General features: G+C 40.5%; 1 protein-coding gene across 6 annotated transcripts in view; it reads left to right on the top strand.

The window, feature by feature from the left end:
• Positions 1-19,224, top strand: part of tamo (PUB and ZnF_RBZ domain-containing protein tamozhennic) — a 95,855-nt gene that overhangs the window by 17,056 nt on the left and 59,575 nt on the right. For all 6 annotated transcript variants that reach the window (XM_070105108.1, XM_070105107.1, XM_070105105.1 and 3 more), the window contains exons 4-5: positions 3,409-3,621; positions 11,997-12,167. In XM_070105108.1, the coding sequence (XP_069961209.1) occupies positions 3,409-3,621; positions 11,997-12,167 (384 nt within the window). The remainder of the gene's footprint in view (positions 1-3,408; positions 3,622-11,996; positions 12,168-19,224) is intronic.

The raw sequence follows: 19,224 nt of genomic DNA, 5'->3' as shown, positions 1-19,224 counted from the left end.
TGTGATAGAATATGTATGGTAAAGGATGGAGTGAGGGATGGTTGGTAGACAGCAACCATCCTGGGAGGTACTACCTTCCTCTCACATTGGAGGGATGGTTGGTAGACAGCAACCATCCTGGGAGGTACTACCTTCCTCTCACATTAGAGGGATGGTTGGTAGACAGCAACCATTCTGGGAGGTACTACCTTCCTCTCACATTAGAGGGATGGTTGGTAGACAGCAACCATCCTGGGAGGTACTACCTTCCTCTCACATTAGAGGGATGGTTGGTAGACAGCAACCATTCTGGGAGGTACTACCTTCCTCTCACATTGGAGGGATGGTTGGTAGACAGCAACCATTCTGGGAGGTACTACCTTCCTCTCACATTGGAGGGATGGTTGGTAGACAGCAACCATCCTGGGAGGTACTACCTTCCTCTCACATTGGAGGGATGGTTGGTAGACAGCAACCATCCTGGGAGGTACTACCTTCCTCTCACATTGGAGGGATGGTTGGTAGACAGCAACCATCCTGGGAGGTACTACCTTCCTCTCACATTGGAGGGATGGTTGGTAGACAGCAACCATTCTGGGAGGTACTACCTTCCTCTCACATTGGAGGGATGGTTGGTAGACAGCAACCATCCTGGGAGGTACTACCTTCCTCTCACATTGGAGGGATGGTTGGTAGACAGCAACCATCCTGGGAGGTACTACCTTCCTCTCACATTGGAGGGATGGTTGGTAGACAGCAACCATCCTGGGAGGTACTACCTTCCTCTTTACATTAATCTGAAAGGGAAACCTTCCAGTTTTTTTTTACTCTAGCAGAATTGCTGATCTTTTCTCGCTGTCTTGATCATGTAAGATAACAGATCAATCTTACAGACTTCCACTTACATTCATTGTACATCAGTAGGGGGGGCTACATTTTTTGGGCCCTGAAGCTTGATCTGTTATGAGGTCCTATTGCAACCCCCCTTTTCATACAGTAATTCCAGAATTTTTAAGCAATGTGGAGTAAAGTCGCTTCTGGGCCCCTCCAGAATTAGGGGCCCTGAAGCTTAAGCCTCATTAATTTCATAGTAGATCCATCCCTGATATACATATACAGTGGACCCCCGGTTAACGATATTTTTTCATTCCAGAAGTATGTTCAGGTGCCAGTACTGACCGAATTTGTTCCCATAAGGAATATCGTGAAGTAGATTAGTCCATTTCAGACCCCCCAAACATACACGTACAAACGCACTTACATAAATACAGTACACTTACATAATTGGTCGCATTGGGAGGTGATCGTTAAGTGGGGATCCACTGTACCTTTACTTTTCTGTGTGCTTATTAGTTCTCAGTCCTGCAATACTACTATATCTTTTCTAACCTAGGAGGCCTGGTTTGAGAGTAGGCCTTGGGAAGATAATCCCCAGAGTCATTAACACTTCGTAATGAGATCAGGAACATAACTCATTGCATGTAAACTCAACGGTTTTAAAAGAGATGAATATATGTACAAGATTTGAGATGTATGTATTATATGTATACAGGAGAAAGTGGAGAAGAATTCTTCCTCCGTAAGCCATGCACGTCAGGTAAGAGGCGATTAAAATGCCGGGAGCAAGGGGCTAGTAACCCCTTCTCTTGTATATTTTACTAAATGTTAAAGGAAGAAAATTTTTGTTTCTTCTTTTTTGGGCCACCCCGCCTTGGTGGGAGAAGTCCATTGTGTTAAAATAAACAAAAAATATTACTCGACTCACGATATCGTAATGACACGATTGCAAACAAACCATACCACGGGCGGGATTTGAACCCGCGGTCAGAGAGTGTCAAAACTCCAGACCATCGCGTTAGCCACTGGACCAGCTAGTCACAATAAGATTCGTCCAACTAGGGGACTTTAGCTAGAGTTCGTCACGGCCACGCTAGCTGGAGATTCGTCTGTAAAAACTTGCATTTGTGGTCACAGTGGTGGCCTATGCTAACCTTCCTATGGTGTAGAAATATACCTAGTTGGACGAATCTTATTGTGGCTAGCTGGTCCAGTGGCTAACGCAACGGTCTGGAGTTTTGAGACTCTCTGATTGCGGGTTCAAATCCCGCCTGTGGTATGGTTTAACAAAAAATATTGTACCATAGCAGATTTGGGTTTGTCATCTATGGCTTCTTATATGATTTGTGTTCAAAGTAACAGCTTTGGGTTACATGATTTGTACTTGCATTCAGTATAACATTTTTGTCCTATATGATTTGTTTCCATAAATATTTTTTACCTCACCTATGTTTCTTTCAGTATAAGACACTTCATTACTTTAAAAATAATCTAATCACTCTCCTGGCACCTCTGCTGTTTCTCATCCTCATAGCAGACATGAATAAACACACCCATCACAGTTTTGTATCATTATTTGCAAATGACACTAAAATGAGCATGAAAGTCACTACGGTAGAGCACGCTGAAAAATTACAGGAAGACATAGGCAGGGCTTTCCAGTGGCCAGTGGAGAACAATATGACTTTCAATGGTGATAAGTTCCAGCTGCTTCGGTGTGGAAAGAACGAGGACCTCAAAAGGAACACTATATACAAAACTCAAGAGGGTCACCAAATAGAATGAAAGGAGCACATAAAAGATCTGGGAATAATTATGTCAGCTGACCTTTCTTTTAAGGAACATAACAAGACAAAGATCATGACAGCCAGGAAGATGATGGGGTGGGTATTGAGAACTTTTGAAACAAGGGACATGATGCTGATGGTGACACCTCAAACCACTAGTGCTCCCTTATTTAGAATATTGCTCAGTGCTGATGGCCCCGTTCAAAGCAGGTGAAATATCAGGGCTGGAACAAATGCAGAGATTGTTTACGGCTCACACTGAACCAGTAAAGCACCTATATTACTGGGAACACATTAAAGTCTTGAACATATACTCATTGGAGCAGAGGAGAGATACAGTACATGATAATATATACCTGGAAAGTACTTGAGGGCTTGGTCCCATGGTCCCAAATCTGCACACTGCCATAACATACTGGAGTGAGAGATATGGGAGGAAGTGTAAAATACACCCAGTGAGGAGCGGGGGTGCAGTGGGGACAAAAAGGGAACACTGAATCAACATCCGGGGTCCCAGACTGTTCAACATCTTACCAGAAGAAACACAGCTGGAACAAGTGTAGAAGCCTTCAAGAGGAAACTGGACAAGTATCTTCACCAGGTGCCAGATCGCCAGGCTGTGATGGATATGTAGGGCAGTGGGCCTCCAGCAGCAACAGCCTGGTTGACCAGGCAAGCACCAGACGAGCCTAACATGGCCGGGCTCTGAGAGTAGTTAAACTCTCGAAACTCTTCAAAGGTATATCAGAGGTAAAGGTATACTGATGTTATTGTTTAATGTATTAATGATACACTGTGTCCTCAGCTGTACAGCGGCTTCTGGGTACACCAAGTAGCACATCACCTAGCTGGTGCCGAGTCGGTACTCTCACTGATGGGTTACGTTCCTCGCTCTCGTCCTCCTGCTGGGTCATCTGACTGTGGCGATCCAGCTTGCCTGGTCCTGGAAGGTGTTCTTGATCCTGATCTCATCTCACGGCTTGCCCTTGATTGTTTGATCGCGTACTGTGAATGTCAGGTAAGTCCGATGTTCGTGTTTGATGTTATCTTTATTCTCTTATTTGAAGCATCTGTTTAGATATTTGTATTTTATGTTAGTTGGACTTGAGTTGTGGATGTGGGAAGTACAGTGCCTGTACTCTGAAGGATGAGTGAGGATGTTACAGTTCTGGAGGTGGTAAGTACAGTACATGTACACTGAAGGATGAGTGAAGACGTTACAGTTCTGGAGGTGGGAAGTACATACAGTGCCTGTACTCTGACGGATGAGTGAGGATGTTACAGTTCAGAGGGTCATCTGAACTGTGATATCAGCACACTTCTGGCAAGACAAATATTGAATAAATTGGGTTAAATATGTTTCCAGTTTTTGAGTTGCCCATCAAGTGTCATGTCTAACCTTGTTAATCCTGAATCTTGAAATACTGTTCAGGCTACCCACATTTCATTAAATTTTGACTAACAAGTTTATAAATTTTGCATGTATGCGATTTTGAGGAATCATATATAATATTCCTGGGAAGTAGTTATTGCTCTGGAAGTTTAGCTGGTTTTAGCTTACTTAACCCTTTGACTGTTTCGGTCGTATATATGTGTCTTACAAGGTACTGTAATTATTTCCCAGTAAAAGTAGGCCTTAGACAGGGATGTGTGATGTCACCGTGGTTGTTTAATATATTTATAGATGGGGTTGTAAGAGAAGTAAATGCGAGGGTCTTGGGAAGAGGCGTGGAGTTAAAAGATAAAGAATCACACAAAGTGGGAGTTGTCACAGTTGCTCTTTGCTGATGACACTGTGCTCTTGGGAGATTCTGAAGAGAAGTTGCAGAGATTGGTGGATGAATTTGGTAGGGTGTGCAAAAGAAGAAAATTAAAAGTGAATACAGGAAAGAGTAAGGTTATGAGGATAACAAAAAGATTAGGTGATGAAAGTTTGGATATCAGATTGGAGGGAGAGAGTATGGAGGAGGTGAATGTATTCAGATATTTGGGAGTGGACGTGTCAGCGGATGGGTCTATGAAAGATGAGATGAATCATAGAATTGATGAGGGGAAAAGGGTGAGTGGTGCACTTAGGAGTCTGTGGAGACAAAGAACTTTGTCCTTGGAGGCAAAGAGGGGAATGTATGAGAGTATAGTTTTACCAACGCTCTTATATGGGTGTGAAGCATGGGTGATGAATGTTGCAGCGAGGAGAAGGCTGGAGGCAGTGGAGATGTCATGTCTGAGGGCAATGTGTGGTGTGAATATAATGCAGAGAATTCGTAGTTTGGAAGTTAGGAGGAGGTGCGGGATTACCAAAACTGTTGTTCAGAGGGCTGAGGAAGGGTTGTTGAGGTGGTTCGGACATGTAGAGAGAATGGAGCGAAACAGAGTGACTTCAAGAGTGTATCAGTCTGTAGTGGAAGGAAAGCGGGGTAGGGGTCGGCCTAGGAAAGGTTGAAGGGAGGGGGTAAAGGAGGTTTTGTGTGCGAGGGGCTTGGACTTCCAGCAGGCATGCGTGAGCGTGTTTGATAGGAGTGAATGGAGACAAATGGTTTTTAATACTTGACATGCTGTTGGAGTGTGAGCAAAGTAACATTTATGAAGGGGTTCAGGGAAACCGGCAGGCCGGACTCGAGTCCTGGAGATGGGAAGTACAGTGTCTGCACTCTGAAGGAGGGGTGTTAATGTTGCAGTTTAAAAACTGTAGTGTAAAGCACCCTTCTGGCAAGACAGTGATGGAGTGAATGATGGTGAAAGTTTTTCTTTTTCGGGCCACCCTGCCTTGGTGGGAATCGGCCAGTGTGATAACAATAAATAATAATAATGCTTCGGATACCGGATTTATCGGTTACCGATGACTTCGCGAACCGGGGGTCCACTGTACATACATACATACATACCTATGTATGTATGTATACCACAGTAACCTATGGTATGCTTGTCACCAGTTTCCAGAGTTTACCTACTACTTTAGCCCTGCCTTGAGCCAGGTTTGTCAGGTGCTGGCCTGGTCATCCAAGCTGTTGCTGCTGGCGACCCACACACCAACCAGCGCTGTGCCAACACAGTGTGTTGTCTTTCACAACCTCATAATCTCACTTTTTTCAAAAACATTTTCAAACAAATTAGAATTAACAAACTTCTCAAATGAGGACCCCCCTTTTTTTTTTTTTTTTTTTTTTTTGAAATACAAGAATTTTTCCCAGCTTTAAAGGAAGGTTTAATTTTGTGTTCTGTATTAAATCTACCACCTGAGGTCATATAGGCATGTCTACTTACACATCTTTTACTCTTCTAGATCAGCCACAGCAATAACCTGAGCATTGTTGACTGTGTGCCGTGGGTCGGTGAAATTTTCACCAGCCTCCACTCTGAGGGCCATAGCATTACTACTGCTGCATATCATGAACTTAAACTTTCCCAAAGTTAGTATGACATATATGCCAACCTTCATGGAAAATTTTATCACAACCGGAGATGGTCAGGTGGTGACCCCTGGTCCATTTGACATGGAATGACCCAGATGTTGATCAATTTGCCTGGTAGTGAGGGTTTTCCAACTGCACAGCATGGTTAACACAGGGTGCTGAATATGGCTTTCCCACAATGCACTGTAGGGGCGCCCTGATTTTCTGCATACTGCGCACACCGACCACGCTGACCCATTCATACATCACTTGTACGGGACGGAACGGGGGGTTAATTGCCATATACTATCCCAGTTAACTGTTATGTAATAACTACTTGATGCAGTGATAAATATGGTGAATACATAACTGCTAACAACTTAACAGAAAACAAAAGAACTCCCATGATAGTTGGTGCGATCAGCAGGGTTCCTCGTACAAATATCCCAGACTTTAGTGACAACCTTAAAAACCTAATAACTAACAAGAAACTAAACAGATATTAACCCTTAAATGGTCCAAACAGATCGACGTTCAGATTCGTAATGCTACAAAAGTAGATCTACTTTTTTTTACATATTTTCAAATATAACAAAAAAAAATGTTGATAAAAGTTTTTTTACACATTTTCAAATGTAAAACATACTTTCAGATGTTGAAAAAACGTATATATACGTTTGGACCATTTAAGGGTTAACTATTACTTGTGGTGTCTTGTCCTCAGCCTAGCTGAGGACCCACCAATGACAGACTTCATTAATACTATAAACAACTCATAGCTTATACCAGCTATAACAGAAACAAGGTTATGTGAGACAAGTTCAGCCATAATTGTTCATATATGGACCAGTATATTAGCCCTTCTCAAAGCTGGGATAACAGAGGTTATGTAAGGTTTTTCAGGAAACTGGACAAGTGTTTTATGATGCAGGTCTTAGTCATATGAGCCACCGTTGGAGCTTTTGGTCATCTGACCGAGGCCTTCCTCTGGCTTACTAGTCCACCCCCTTAAAAATTATGGTCATAATTATAAAGTTCAGTAGCACAAACAATACCTCACCTTCCTCATAACAAATATTTGTAAGATACCACTTGAATATAGTAAGATATTTTGTCTCCATGATGAGACATCCAGAAACAACATCACTACAGCATTAAGTTACACTGACTGCAACACAGACTTTAACAATAACAGACACATTGATGAATGGGCTAAAAAAAAAAAATCTACAGAAATTACAAAGCCTCTACAACAAGCATTGTCCTATAAAAACTAAGCAGATCATAGCAAAGAGACTAAATAGCCTTTGGCTAAGAAACACCATCCTCAGATCCAATAATAAACTGATCTACATAAAACAATAGGCTGGGCTTAATAACTAAAGAACATACCAAAAAATTACGAGCCAGTCCTTACCATACTAATTAGGAAGTCCAGCAACTCTACTATTTTAAGAGGTACAGTGAAACAAGAGGTGATATGAAACAGACCTGAAAAAAACACTTAGATTCTGGGTTCTTAGAAGTTGACCAAAACCTGAGATACTCTTCTATCTAAACTCATTGAAGCACATTTCCAGCCTGTAGAAACAGCCAATAAATTAAATATTTTCTTTTTCTACCATAGAATCAAATCTAGTGAAAAAAATTCTCATCACAAATACTCTAGCGAGTGATTACCTTGTTGAAAACTTTCTAACATCTGTCTTGCTGCGACTGAACCCACCGAGATCACACAATTAATTCACTGAAAAACAAGACAGGTAATTCAGCTCAGGCATCACCACTCTTGTTCAGAAGAACAACTCTTGTCCTTTCACCTGCCGTTACAACATTGTTTAACATATCACGAGAAAGCAACACTTTCCTGACATTACTCAAGACAGCAAGAGTTACTCCAATATATAAAGGTGGATATTAGCAGTTTGGAGGGATATGTTGTGTATCTTTATACGTATATGCTTCTAAACTCTTGTGTTCTGAGCACCTCTGCAAAAACAGTGATTATGTGTGAGTGTGGTGAAAGTGTTGAATGATGATGAAAGTATTTTCTTTTTGGGGATTTTTTCTTTCTTTTTGGGTCACCCTGTCTCGGTGGGAGACGGCCGACTTGTTGAAAAAAAAAATAAAATAAAGGTGGAGACAACGGATGTAAATAACTAGACCAATGTGTAACTTACCATTGTTACACAAAATTTTTGAAAAATAATACACAAAGATTATACTCTTTTTCTGGCATCATGCATAATACTAAACTCATGCCAATTTGGTTTCAGACTGAATAAAAATAAATACTGCAATCATAAAATGCTAGACTTCCTTATACAGTGCATGAAAATGATAAATACTCACTAGGCCTCTTTATCAATCTTTGCAAAGCTTTTTATATAGTAGACTACAGCATCTCACTCCTCAAACTATCATTATGGCGTCAGAGGTCATCCACTATCATGCCTCGGCATGATAGTGGTATAAACAAAACCATTATCATGCCTCGGCATGATAGTGGTACATATAAACAAAACCATTATCATGTCTCAGCATGATAGTGGTACATATAAACAAAACCATTATCATGTCTCAGCATGATAGTGGTACATATAAACAAAACCATTATCATGTCTCAGCATGATAGTGGCTTTGTTTTTACCAATCAAATTATGAAATGTAAACACACATAGTAACCTTTGCAAAGAAATAAACTTTTGATTTGAATGCAAGAAATAGTGGCCATAACAGGGGTGGGCAAGTTCTTCAATAAGAAGAGCCACATATAATACAGTGGACCCCCACATAACGATTACCTCCGAATGTGACCAATTATGTAAGTGTATTTATGTAAGTGCGTTTGTACGTGTATGTTTGGGGGTCTGAAATGGACTAATCTACTTCACAATATTTCCTATGGGAACAAATTCAGTCAGTACTGGCACCTGAACATACTTCTGGAATGAAAAAATATCGTTAACCGGGGGTCCACTGTACTTGTCTGACATTTTTGAATGTTCAAGAACCACAACAAATATTTTAAAATTGTATTTATAAATAATAAAATACAACTATATAGCAGGCCTGGTCATCAAAGTAGATACACAAATAACCTGCACATAGAAGAGAGAAGCTTACGACGACGTTTCGGTCCGATTTTGACCATTTACAAAGTCACACTAACCAGAGGTGGAGCAGGACGGCTATATATAAGCAGGAAGAGGTAGTGGTGGTGGTGGTGGTCGTCGTAAGCTTCTCTCTTCTATGTGCGGGTTATTTGTGTATCGTTCCAGTCATGGTATTGTGCCTTTTTTTGTTATTAAAGTAGAATACATTGAATCTGCTTGTTGAAAACTTTGAGTCGTCATTTTTGCAGTTAATACTGTAGTTTAAAATCTGGTTGGTAGGATGTCAAAGTTGTTCTAAGAAGCTCAGTGAGGCGACTGTTAGTGAGGATAGCACCATGTTTTGATTTAATAAATTTCATCTTTTGGTATTAACACATTGGCTGTTTCCCCTCTAAGCCAGGGCAACCCAAAAAAAAAGAAACACTTTCATCATTATTCACTCCATCATTGTCATGCCAGAAGTGCACTTACAATTATAAAACTGCAACATCAACACCCCTTCTGCCTGCACTCTGAAGGAGGGGTGTTGATGTTGCAGTTTTATAACTGTAGTGTAAGTGCACCTCTGGCATGACAGTGATGGAGTGAATGATGGTGAAAGTGTTTCTTCTTTCTCAGGTCACTCTGCCTTGGTAGGAAATGGCTGATATGTTAAAAAAGAAAATAATTACAGAGAAAGAGAGACTTACAGCAGTAAGTTATCCCAAAAACAGAGTAGTCAGAAGTCAGTTTTCTGACGATTGGGATACTTTGCTTTTGGAATTTGTTTCCAAAAGTTAGTTAGAGATAAGTTTTTATGTACTAGTTTCAAACCCACATCTTCCTGTAGCACAATAACCTCTGTTTATATTGAAGCAAAACATCTGAGGCAAAAGGTGCAACAACAGGACATCCATCGTTGATGACATCAATCACTAAAGGATTTGCAAGAAATTCCAAATATGGCTTTAACTATTCTATCAAATGAGACCAAGAAACAGAATCTTTTCTTTCTTTCTTTCGACAAACTGGCCATAACCCACCGAAGCAGGGTGGCACAAAAAGAAAAACACAAGTTTCTCTTTTTAATTTTAGTAATGTATGCAGGAGAAGGGGGTTACTAGCCCCTTGCTCCCGGCATTTTAGTCACCTCTTACGACACGTATGGCTTACGGAGAAACAGAATATAACCATAAAACCATATGAAAATACACTGCAAAGTTGCTGTTTTAAACCAAAAATGCTGTCAGATTTTTTTTCATTATGCACTGCATGCTGCAGGATTTTTTTTTTTATACAGTGCACACTTACCACATAGACCCATTCTCTTATATATAGGCTCAGATTTACTGCTCACAACTTATCTGAGTAAGCTGAGCTTGTGGTGTAGTACAACGGGACCGACCTTGGCTTCAGAGCTGTAGTACTAAGGGACCGGCACTGAAAGGGGTTAGCAGTATTTTTTAACACAAGGTACTGCTTCCCACTTGGGACAAACACCTCATGTATCCACTCATTGAAGAACTGCCTTGTTACCCAGGCTTTACTATTAGCCCTCCACACTGAGTTTTCTCTTTATCAAATTGTTTTTCTTAAATACCTTTGGATTTACAAAGTGGTAGACTAGTAATGGTTTAATTTTGCAGTCCCCATTAGCATTACCACACAAGAGTGTTAGCTGTCTTTTATAGGCTTGTATCCTGGTAATGATTTTTCATCTTGTGTGATGTAGGTTCTCATAGGCATTCTTTTCCAAAAGAGGCCGGTTTCATCACAGTTAAAAACCTATGTAGACATTGAAGGAATAAATCCTTCAGTGTCTACATAGGTTTTAAATTCCTTATCTCTCTCAGCACTGGCAGCCTCTCCGTACCTTATAACGCTATGAATCCCACTCTTTTTAAACCTATCAAACCAGCCCCTACTTGTCATTAATTCATCACTTTCAGCACAGTTTCCTGAGGTGTCTTGCCTAAAATCTCTATATAACTGCTTTCCTTTTTCACAAATTGTCTCAGAAACTGTCACCGGCCAATTGTTTTTTGTTAATCCATACTAACAAAAGCTTTTCCATTCAATTATCTGTGACTTTCACAGCAAGAACTTTCACTCATTTTGCCACATCAGCCTCTTTTATGGACTTTATTTTTCAATATAACGATATGGTGGATTTCACCATACTGTATTGAGTGGCCAGGTCTGACACGTTCCACTTTCCCACTTTGCAATGAGTTCTTCTTTCACTTTAATTGTTGTTCTCACTTTCCTTTTAGGCTTGTTTGGATCACTACTGTTTTTGGGGGCCATAATTACTTATTTTTAATGAAAATATTTAAAAAATACTGTATATTTACCATCAGTCATTCAGTGACTGTTACCAAAAGTGTCTTGACATCACAGTTCAGATGTCCCTGAAGCTAACATTCTCACTCATCCGTCAGAGTTCAGACACTGTACTTCCTACCTCCAGGACAGTAACATCCCTACTCATCCTTCAGACACTGTACTTCCCATCTCCAGTACTGTAACATCCCCACCCATCCTTCAGAGTACAGACACTGTACTTCCCATCTCCAGGACAGTAACATCCCCACCCATCCTTCAGAGCACAGGTACTGTACTTCCCACCTCCAGTACTGTAACATCCTCAGTCATCCTTCAGAGTACAGGTACTGTACTTCCCATTTCCAGTACTGTAACATCCCCACCCATCCTTCAGAGTACAGACACTGTACTTCCCACCTTCAGGACAGTAATATCCATACCCATCCTTCAGAGTTCAGACACTGAACTTCCTGGACTCGAGTCCTCCAAACTGATTTTCCCGAATCTCTTATTATTTAAACTTATTTTTTCTGAGAAATATTTATACCATTGTTTATTATTGTGAAAACTGTTTTCCTCAGGTGCTAAAGAAAATCAGTGAAGGAGTGAGAGAGTTTGGCTTAACCTGGCGTCAGATTTTACAGTTCAGACAGTTGCACATTGGGGGCGTTGATGTGACGGTACGACACCTGCTCTTCACCCTGAGGCAACGTATACAACCACAGAGTCAAGCGGAGGCCAATCATAGACAGGTATATGCAGTAATAAATAACAAAATAATAAGTGAATACTTTATTTCCACAGGATACATAGTTTTCTTAATATTGGATGATGTTTTATAGTATAGGAGGACCTCATTTATATAGTAGGTTAGGTTCCAGGCTACTGCTGTGAAGTGGGGCCCTCTTATATACTGCAGCAGTAGCCAAGAACCTAACCTGCTATATAAGTAGGGCCTGACTAAAGCAGTAGCCTAGAACCTAACCTGCAGTATAAGTGGGGCCTGACTGTACAGCAGTAGCCCAGAACCTAACCTGCAGTATAAGTGGGGCCTGACTGTACAGCAGTAGCCCAGAACCTAACCTGCAGTATAAGTGGGGCCTGACTGTACAGCATTATTATTATTATCATTATTATAAACAAGAAGCGCTAAACCACAAGGGCTATATAGTGCTGCTGTCCAGCGGTAGCCTAGAACCTGACCTGGAGCATAAGTGGAGCCTGACTGTACAGCAGTAGCCTAAAACCTAACCTGCTGTACAAGTGGAGCCTGACTGTACAGTAGTAGCCTAGAACCTAACCTGCTGTATAAATGGAGCCTGATTGTACAGCAAGAGCCTAGAACCTAACCTGCTGTGTAAGTGGAGCCTGACTGTACAGCAGTAGCCTAGAATCTAACCTGCAGTATAAATGGAGCCTGACTGTACATGAAAACCTCAGTTAGGCAGTGATTTTTATAGTGTACTCAGACCACACAGACCCTGTGTCTCATATCTAGGCTAAAATTTACCACTCACAGATTATCTGGGTGAGCTGACTTCATTATGCAGAAATCCACGAGGGACCCTGACCTTGTTGACGTCTTCACAAATAACCCGCAAATAGCAGTGACACTCATGACAACGTTTTGGTCCAACTTGGAACGTTAACTTGTTACACTGGTCCGAGTGGGACTGAAACGTTGTCATAAGATTCACTTTCCTGTGTGCGGGTTATTTGTGTATTGATAAATTAGGCGCATGTGCAACACTTGGGTATCTTTATTGAGGAAATGTTTCGCCACACAGTGGCTTCATCAGTCCACACAAAGGAGAATGGTGAAGAACAGAAGGAGTTTGAGGTAACGAGTCCTTCAGCCTGGAGTCGATATAATTAGTCTATCAATCTTGAAAAGAATACAGCATATGCACGAAGAAGCGGCTTATATACTGTACACAGGCGAAGTGAAGCAGATGTAGGTAATATCTCATTGACAGATCTGCATGTAGAAGTAGGTTATGCCAAAAAGTTAGGCAAGTGAAGATACCAAAGTGTTGCACATGCACCTAATTTATCAACTTGTCAGTTCTCTGAATCATTTATCTATTTGTGTATTGTGCCAGTCACAGTATTGTGACTTCTTATACTGTGATGTGGTTCTACATATAGCCACTTGAAGGGTTAAGGAAGGTGTTTTGATATTGGTGATTAGCTCTTCATCCAGGTAAATGGAGCTTCCCTCCCATTTTATCAAACTCAGCTCCCACAGGTTTAGCACTTCCGTATAAAAGTAATATTAACAATTGTGTTGAATCACGTCTAGTATTCCCACATCAGTGTAATGGCGCAGATCAGCGGTGTCTTGACCTGGGAAACAACTAACCTCCCTTCTTTTTATTATTTTAGCTGATAACGTTTGAACACTCTTTCTACAAGCATTACTGTAGCTGCTGTAGTAAGACAACACTTGAGAGATATTACCGAGACACGTACACTGGATCATAACACGTCCTCTTCGTGGAGTCATGAGTAACATCTTCATCCTCTTGTTTCTTCACTGTCTCATAATTGTTCCACAGCCTGAAGACATGAAGCCAGTTTGAAACTACTTAAGAAGACCCAGTTAATTTAACCCTTTCAGGGTCCCAGCCCCTGATCTGGAAGTTGTCCACAGGGTCCCAGCCCCTGATCTGGAAGTTGTCCACAGAGTCCCAGCCCCTGATCTGGAAGTTGTCCACAGGGTCCCAGCCCCTGATCTGGAACTTGTCCACAGGGTCCCGGCCCCTGATCTGGAACTTGTCCACAGGGTCCCGGCCCCTGATCTGGAACTTGTCCACAGGGTCCCGGCCCCTGATCTGGAACTTGTCCACAGGGTCCCAGCCCCTGATCTGGAACTTGTCCACAGGGTCCCAGCCCCTGATCTGGAACTTGTCCACAGGGTCCCAGCCCCTGATCTGGAACTTGTCCACAGGGTCCCAGCCCCTGATCTGGAACTTGTCCACAGGGCCCCAGCCCCTGATCTGGAACTTGTCCACAGGGTCCCAGCCCCTGATCTGGAACTTGTCCACAGGGTTCAAGAATTTAAAAAAAAAAAATTATATTTTTTTATGAAATGGCAGGGAATCTTTTTTTCTGAAGGTAATAAAAAAATACATAATTTGATAGAAAACTGACGGAATTACACTGTCACGAAATTTGTCGTGTCAGCAATATTTACACTTCAGCGATTTTGCCCACATTGACTCCTATTTTAGGCCAATTACACTGTTCCAGTCGACCAAATTCTTAGCTGTGTTGCTTGTATGCCTTCTGTTTTATCAGCTGAGCACAAGAAACTGCTCAGTCAACTACCCAATAAAGTGATCAGAAATTGTTAATTTGCCCACTGTAAACATTTAAACGGTGTAAACATTCCTGGTACTAAAATAACATTTCCTCTGTTTATTAGTTAATTTCCAGGCTTTACACATGAATTCCATTTTCATTTTTAATTTGTACGATGAATTTTTACACACCAAAAAATGGAAGATTTACTGTTATGCAATACTGTAATAATTGTATAAATAATATCAGCGCACTTGTGAATGCATATTAGACCCACGAGCTGGCACACATTGGACGCATGATGTGATTTGTTTACTCTTGAACATCAGCAAAAATCAAACATTTCTGCTAATTTAACCTCTATTTTAAGCTATTGTCATTCCTAAAACGAATCAAAATTATCTGTTTTTGTAATATATCATCCATTCTATCAGTGAGACCAAGAAACCACGAGTACAGCCATAAAAAACATACAAAAATAAAGTGGACCCCCGGTTAACGATATTTTTTCACTCCAGAAGTATGTTCAGGTGCCAGTACTGACCGAATTTGTTCCCATAAGAAATATTGTGAAGTATATTAGTCCATTTCAGACCCCCAAACATACACGTACAAACGCACTTACATAAATACACTTACATAATTGGTCGCATTCGGAGGTGATCGTTATGCGGGGGTCCACTGTACACTGCAAAAATTGCAGTTTTAAATAAAAAAAACAAGGTCGCAGTTTTTTCTCGTTGTGTTCTACATGCTGCACAATTTAGTTTATATGTTGCACACTTACCACATAGATCCATTCTCTCATATCTAGTCCCAAATTACTACTCACAACTTTTCCGAGTGAGCTGAGCTCATCACGTCGTACTACGTCTCAAACCCTCAAGTGGTTAAGATCACTGAATCAACTTAAAATGTTAATGCACTCTTCAGATTGTACTATTGTTCACTTAACCTCACTTTTCTACACTTTAAAAAAGACTAATAAGCTATGTTTATTACATTTGGTATATTATTATACCTTGTACAGTAATTTGGATAATCTAAATTACAGTGCAAATAAATTACTAAAGATAAAAAAAAAAAAAAAAAATAAAGATTTTTATTATAGATGGAAATAAACAATGTACCATGAAGAAAAAGATCATTTTTATTTGGAAAAATTGTTGAACAATGTAGTTTGTACAATTTTTTCTTTTATCAGCATACATATCAGCGTGCGTGAGCATGTTAGATAGGAGTGAATGGAGACGAATGATACTTGGGACCTGACGATCTGTTGGAGTGTGAGCAGGGTAATATTTAGTGAAGGGATTCAGGGAAACCAGTTATTTTCATATAGTCGGACTTGAGTCCTGGAAATGGGAAGTACAATGCCTGCACTCTAAAGAAGGGGTTTGGGATATTGGCAGTTTGGAGGGATATGTTGTGTATCTTTATACGTATATGCTTCTAAACTCTTGTGTTCTGGGCACCTCTGCAAAAACAGTGATTATGTGTGAGTGTGGTGAAAGTGTTGATTGATGATGAAAGTATTTTCTTTTTGGGGATTTTCTTTCTTTTTGGGTCACCCTGCCTCGGTGGGAGACGGCCGACTTGTTGAAAAAAAAAAAAATCTTTATAGCACGAAATATCATTTTGTAACACTTGCCTAATGTCTTATTCAATGTTTGGATCAGCATTCACTATGAAGTCACAGGCATCTTCTACTTTCACAATTACATTCAAAACAAGAAAAAAAACTATTTCTTTGCAGAGGTTACAATGTGTGTTTACATTTCATAATTTGATTGGTACAAAGAAAGTCACTATCATACCGAGGCACTTCGGGCAGAATGAACCTAATACAGTGGACCCCGGTTTACGATATTATTTCATTCCAGAAGTATGTTCAGGTGCCATTACTGAACGAATTTGTTCCCATAAGGAATATTGTGAATTAGATTAGTCCATTTCAGACCCCCAAACATGCACGTACAAACGCACTTACATAAATACACTTACATAATTGGTCGCATTGGGAGCTGATCGTAAAGCGGGGGTCCACTGTATTTAAAGACTACTTAAGTCTAGACGTTGATAATTCACCCAATGTGATTTCTGTCGTGGGCGCAATATTTTCTTCTTGATATTCCTCTGTTTCTTCGTATAAACATTGCTGATCCATTTCCACAAATGTTACATCATCAAGGTCATCAGAATGTGAGTCAATGTACTGACACACATTTTCACAATCCAAAGTTTCTAATCTGAGATGATCTGTCCCAAGCTGCACAGTGTTTTCAGTTTCAGTATGGGATTGAAAAGTGACAAAATCATTGAAACAATGCAGTTTACCTGGAATCTACCTGGAGAGGGTTTCAGGGGTCAATGCCCCTTCGGCCCGGTCCATGACCGGACCTGGTGGTGGATCAGGGACTTTTCAGTCTGTTACTAGGGGCCGCACATAAACCAACATATGAACCACAGCCCAGCTGAGTGGGTCCTGGCTATAGGTGTCTGTCCAGCTCACAAACAGCCGTCACGTTGCTGGCAGTTACTTCAATCCATGATTCACTTACGCTTTCAACTGCATTTTGGATATTGTAATCTTTCCAAAATTTGTTTAAACTTATGGCATATTCTCCAGTTGTTACTTTTATGGCTTACACAAAAGTACATCTTAAATAATAGACCTTAAATGTAACAATAACATCCTGATCCATTGGTTGCAATAATGTTGTGTTCGCTGGCAGGAAAATTACAAATTACGTTGGCATTGTCATTCAAGTCAGAAGTACGATAACCTGCTGCACTCTCCTAAAACAGCGAAATTTTGAAATCCATATCATTATCTTTACAATATTGTTCAACTGTAAGAAAAAAATAATTTGCAAAGCAATCTTCAGACAACTGTCTTGTTACCCAGGATAGAAAATAATGATGACAAATGTTAACAGGTAACATTACAAGCATTGTTGCTTCACGTCATCTCACGTCCATTCTTTGATGGAGATCCTTTGATGGAGATCCTTTGATGGAGATCCTTTGATGGAGATCCTTTGATGGAGATCCTTTGATGGAGATCCTTTGATGGAGATCCTTTGATGGAGATCCTTTGATGGAGATCCTTTGATGGAGATCCTTTGAGTCAGGTGAAGGGCTCTTAATCAAGGAATTTTTTCTTATTTCACCACCATATAGCAGCAAGAGCATTTTTTGAATAGGATTTAACAGACCTTGGATTTTCCACTCTGTACATCAGCATAGGCTTTAATTTAAAGTCACCAGATGCATTCCCACCTAATAAATGTGTTAAATGATCTTTGGAAACTTTATATCCTGGTTGTTATCATTCTTTTTCCACCAATAAGTGCATAATGACATCTTCCAAAAGCCATTTTTTTCTAGGTTTAAAATTTGCTCATCTTTGTTGCCATTTTCTTGAACTAATTTCTTTAGATCATTAGGAAATGTTGCAGCTACCTCATTGTCAGCACTGGCACATTGACTAGTAATTCAGAGTCCCATACACTTTTTAATGCTGTAAAACCAGCCATGACTTGCCAGAAAAATTTCCAATTCACTGCAATTTTCATTCTTTTTAACACTTAATAGAGAATTGTTTCTTTAGCTTGAATCATCATCTGACTTAATGGAATTCTTTTCTGGCTGCAGTCTTCAATCCATAACATTAAAAGATGTTGGATATTATCCATTTCATAGCTATGGTGGCTCTGGTGGCCTGGTGGTTAACGCTCTCGCTTCACACGGTGAGGGCCTGGGTTCGATTCCCAGCCAGAGTAGAAACATTGGACGTGTTTCTTTCCACCTGTTGTCTATGTTCCCCATCAGTAAAATGGGTACCTGGGTGTTAGTCGACTGGTGTGGGTCGCATCCTGGGACACTGACCTAAGGAGGCCTGGTCACAGACCGGGCCGCGGGGGCATTGACCCCCGGAACTCTCTCCAGGTAAACTCCAGGTATGATTTTTAACAATCACTTTAGACATAGGAGCTGTAGCCATTCCATGTCTTATTTGATGTTCATTCTTTATATGCTCACCTACCAATGCTTCATTCATTTTCTTGTCACATACTATTTTAGCATGCTATGCACCATCTTCATCTTTTATAATTTCTAGTTTTTCATCTGATGTTAACCATTGAAGTTGACTAGAATGCTCAGTGTCATTGTATTTCCTCTTTCCACTCATACTTGTGTATAAAAATGGTACCCGTATTTCATACTGTGTGTGTGTGTACTGTATAAGACTACACAAGTTCACTGCTGGAATCTGGAGTGATGCTGATGTAAACATCACACTAGTCTGATACATAGCAGCAGTCCAGTATCAGTTGTGCAAGACAGGTATACAATACCGACAAGATGAATGTTAAGACACTTGTGCAACATCTGGTTATCTTCATTGTAGACGTTTTGCCATCCAGTGGCTTTATCAATACAGATTCTAGGACATATAATTAGAAAACAAAAGAACTGTATATAAAAGATGAGGTAATCAGT

Source organism: Cherax quadricarinatus, chromosome 97 (assembly GCF_038502225.1).
Source record: "Cherax quadricarinatus isolate ZL_2023a chromosome 97, ASM3850222v1, whole genome shotgun sequence".
Taxonomy (NCBI): domain Eukaryota; kingdom Metazoa; phylum Arthropoda; class Malacostraca; order Decapoda; family Parastacidae; genus Cherax; species Cherax quadricarinatus.
Note: the sequence above shows the minus strand (reverse complement) of the source record. Positions and strands in the feature narration are given on the sequence as shown.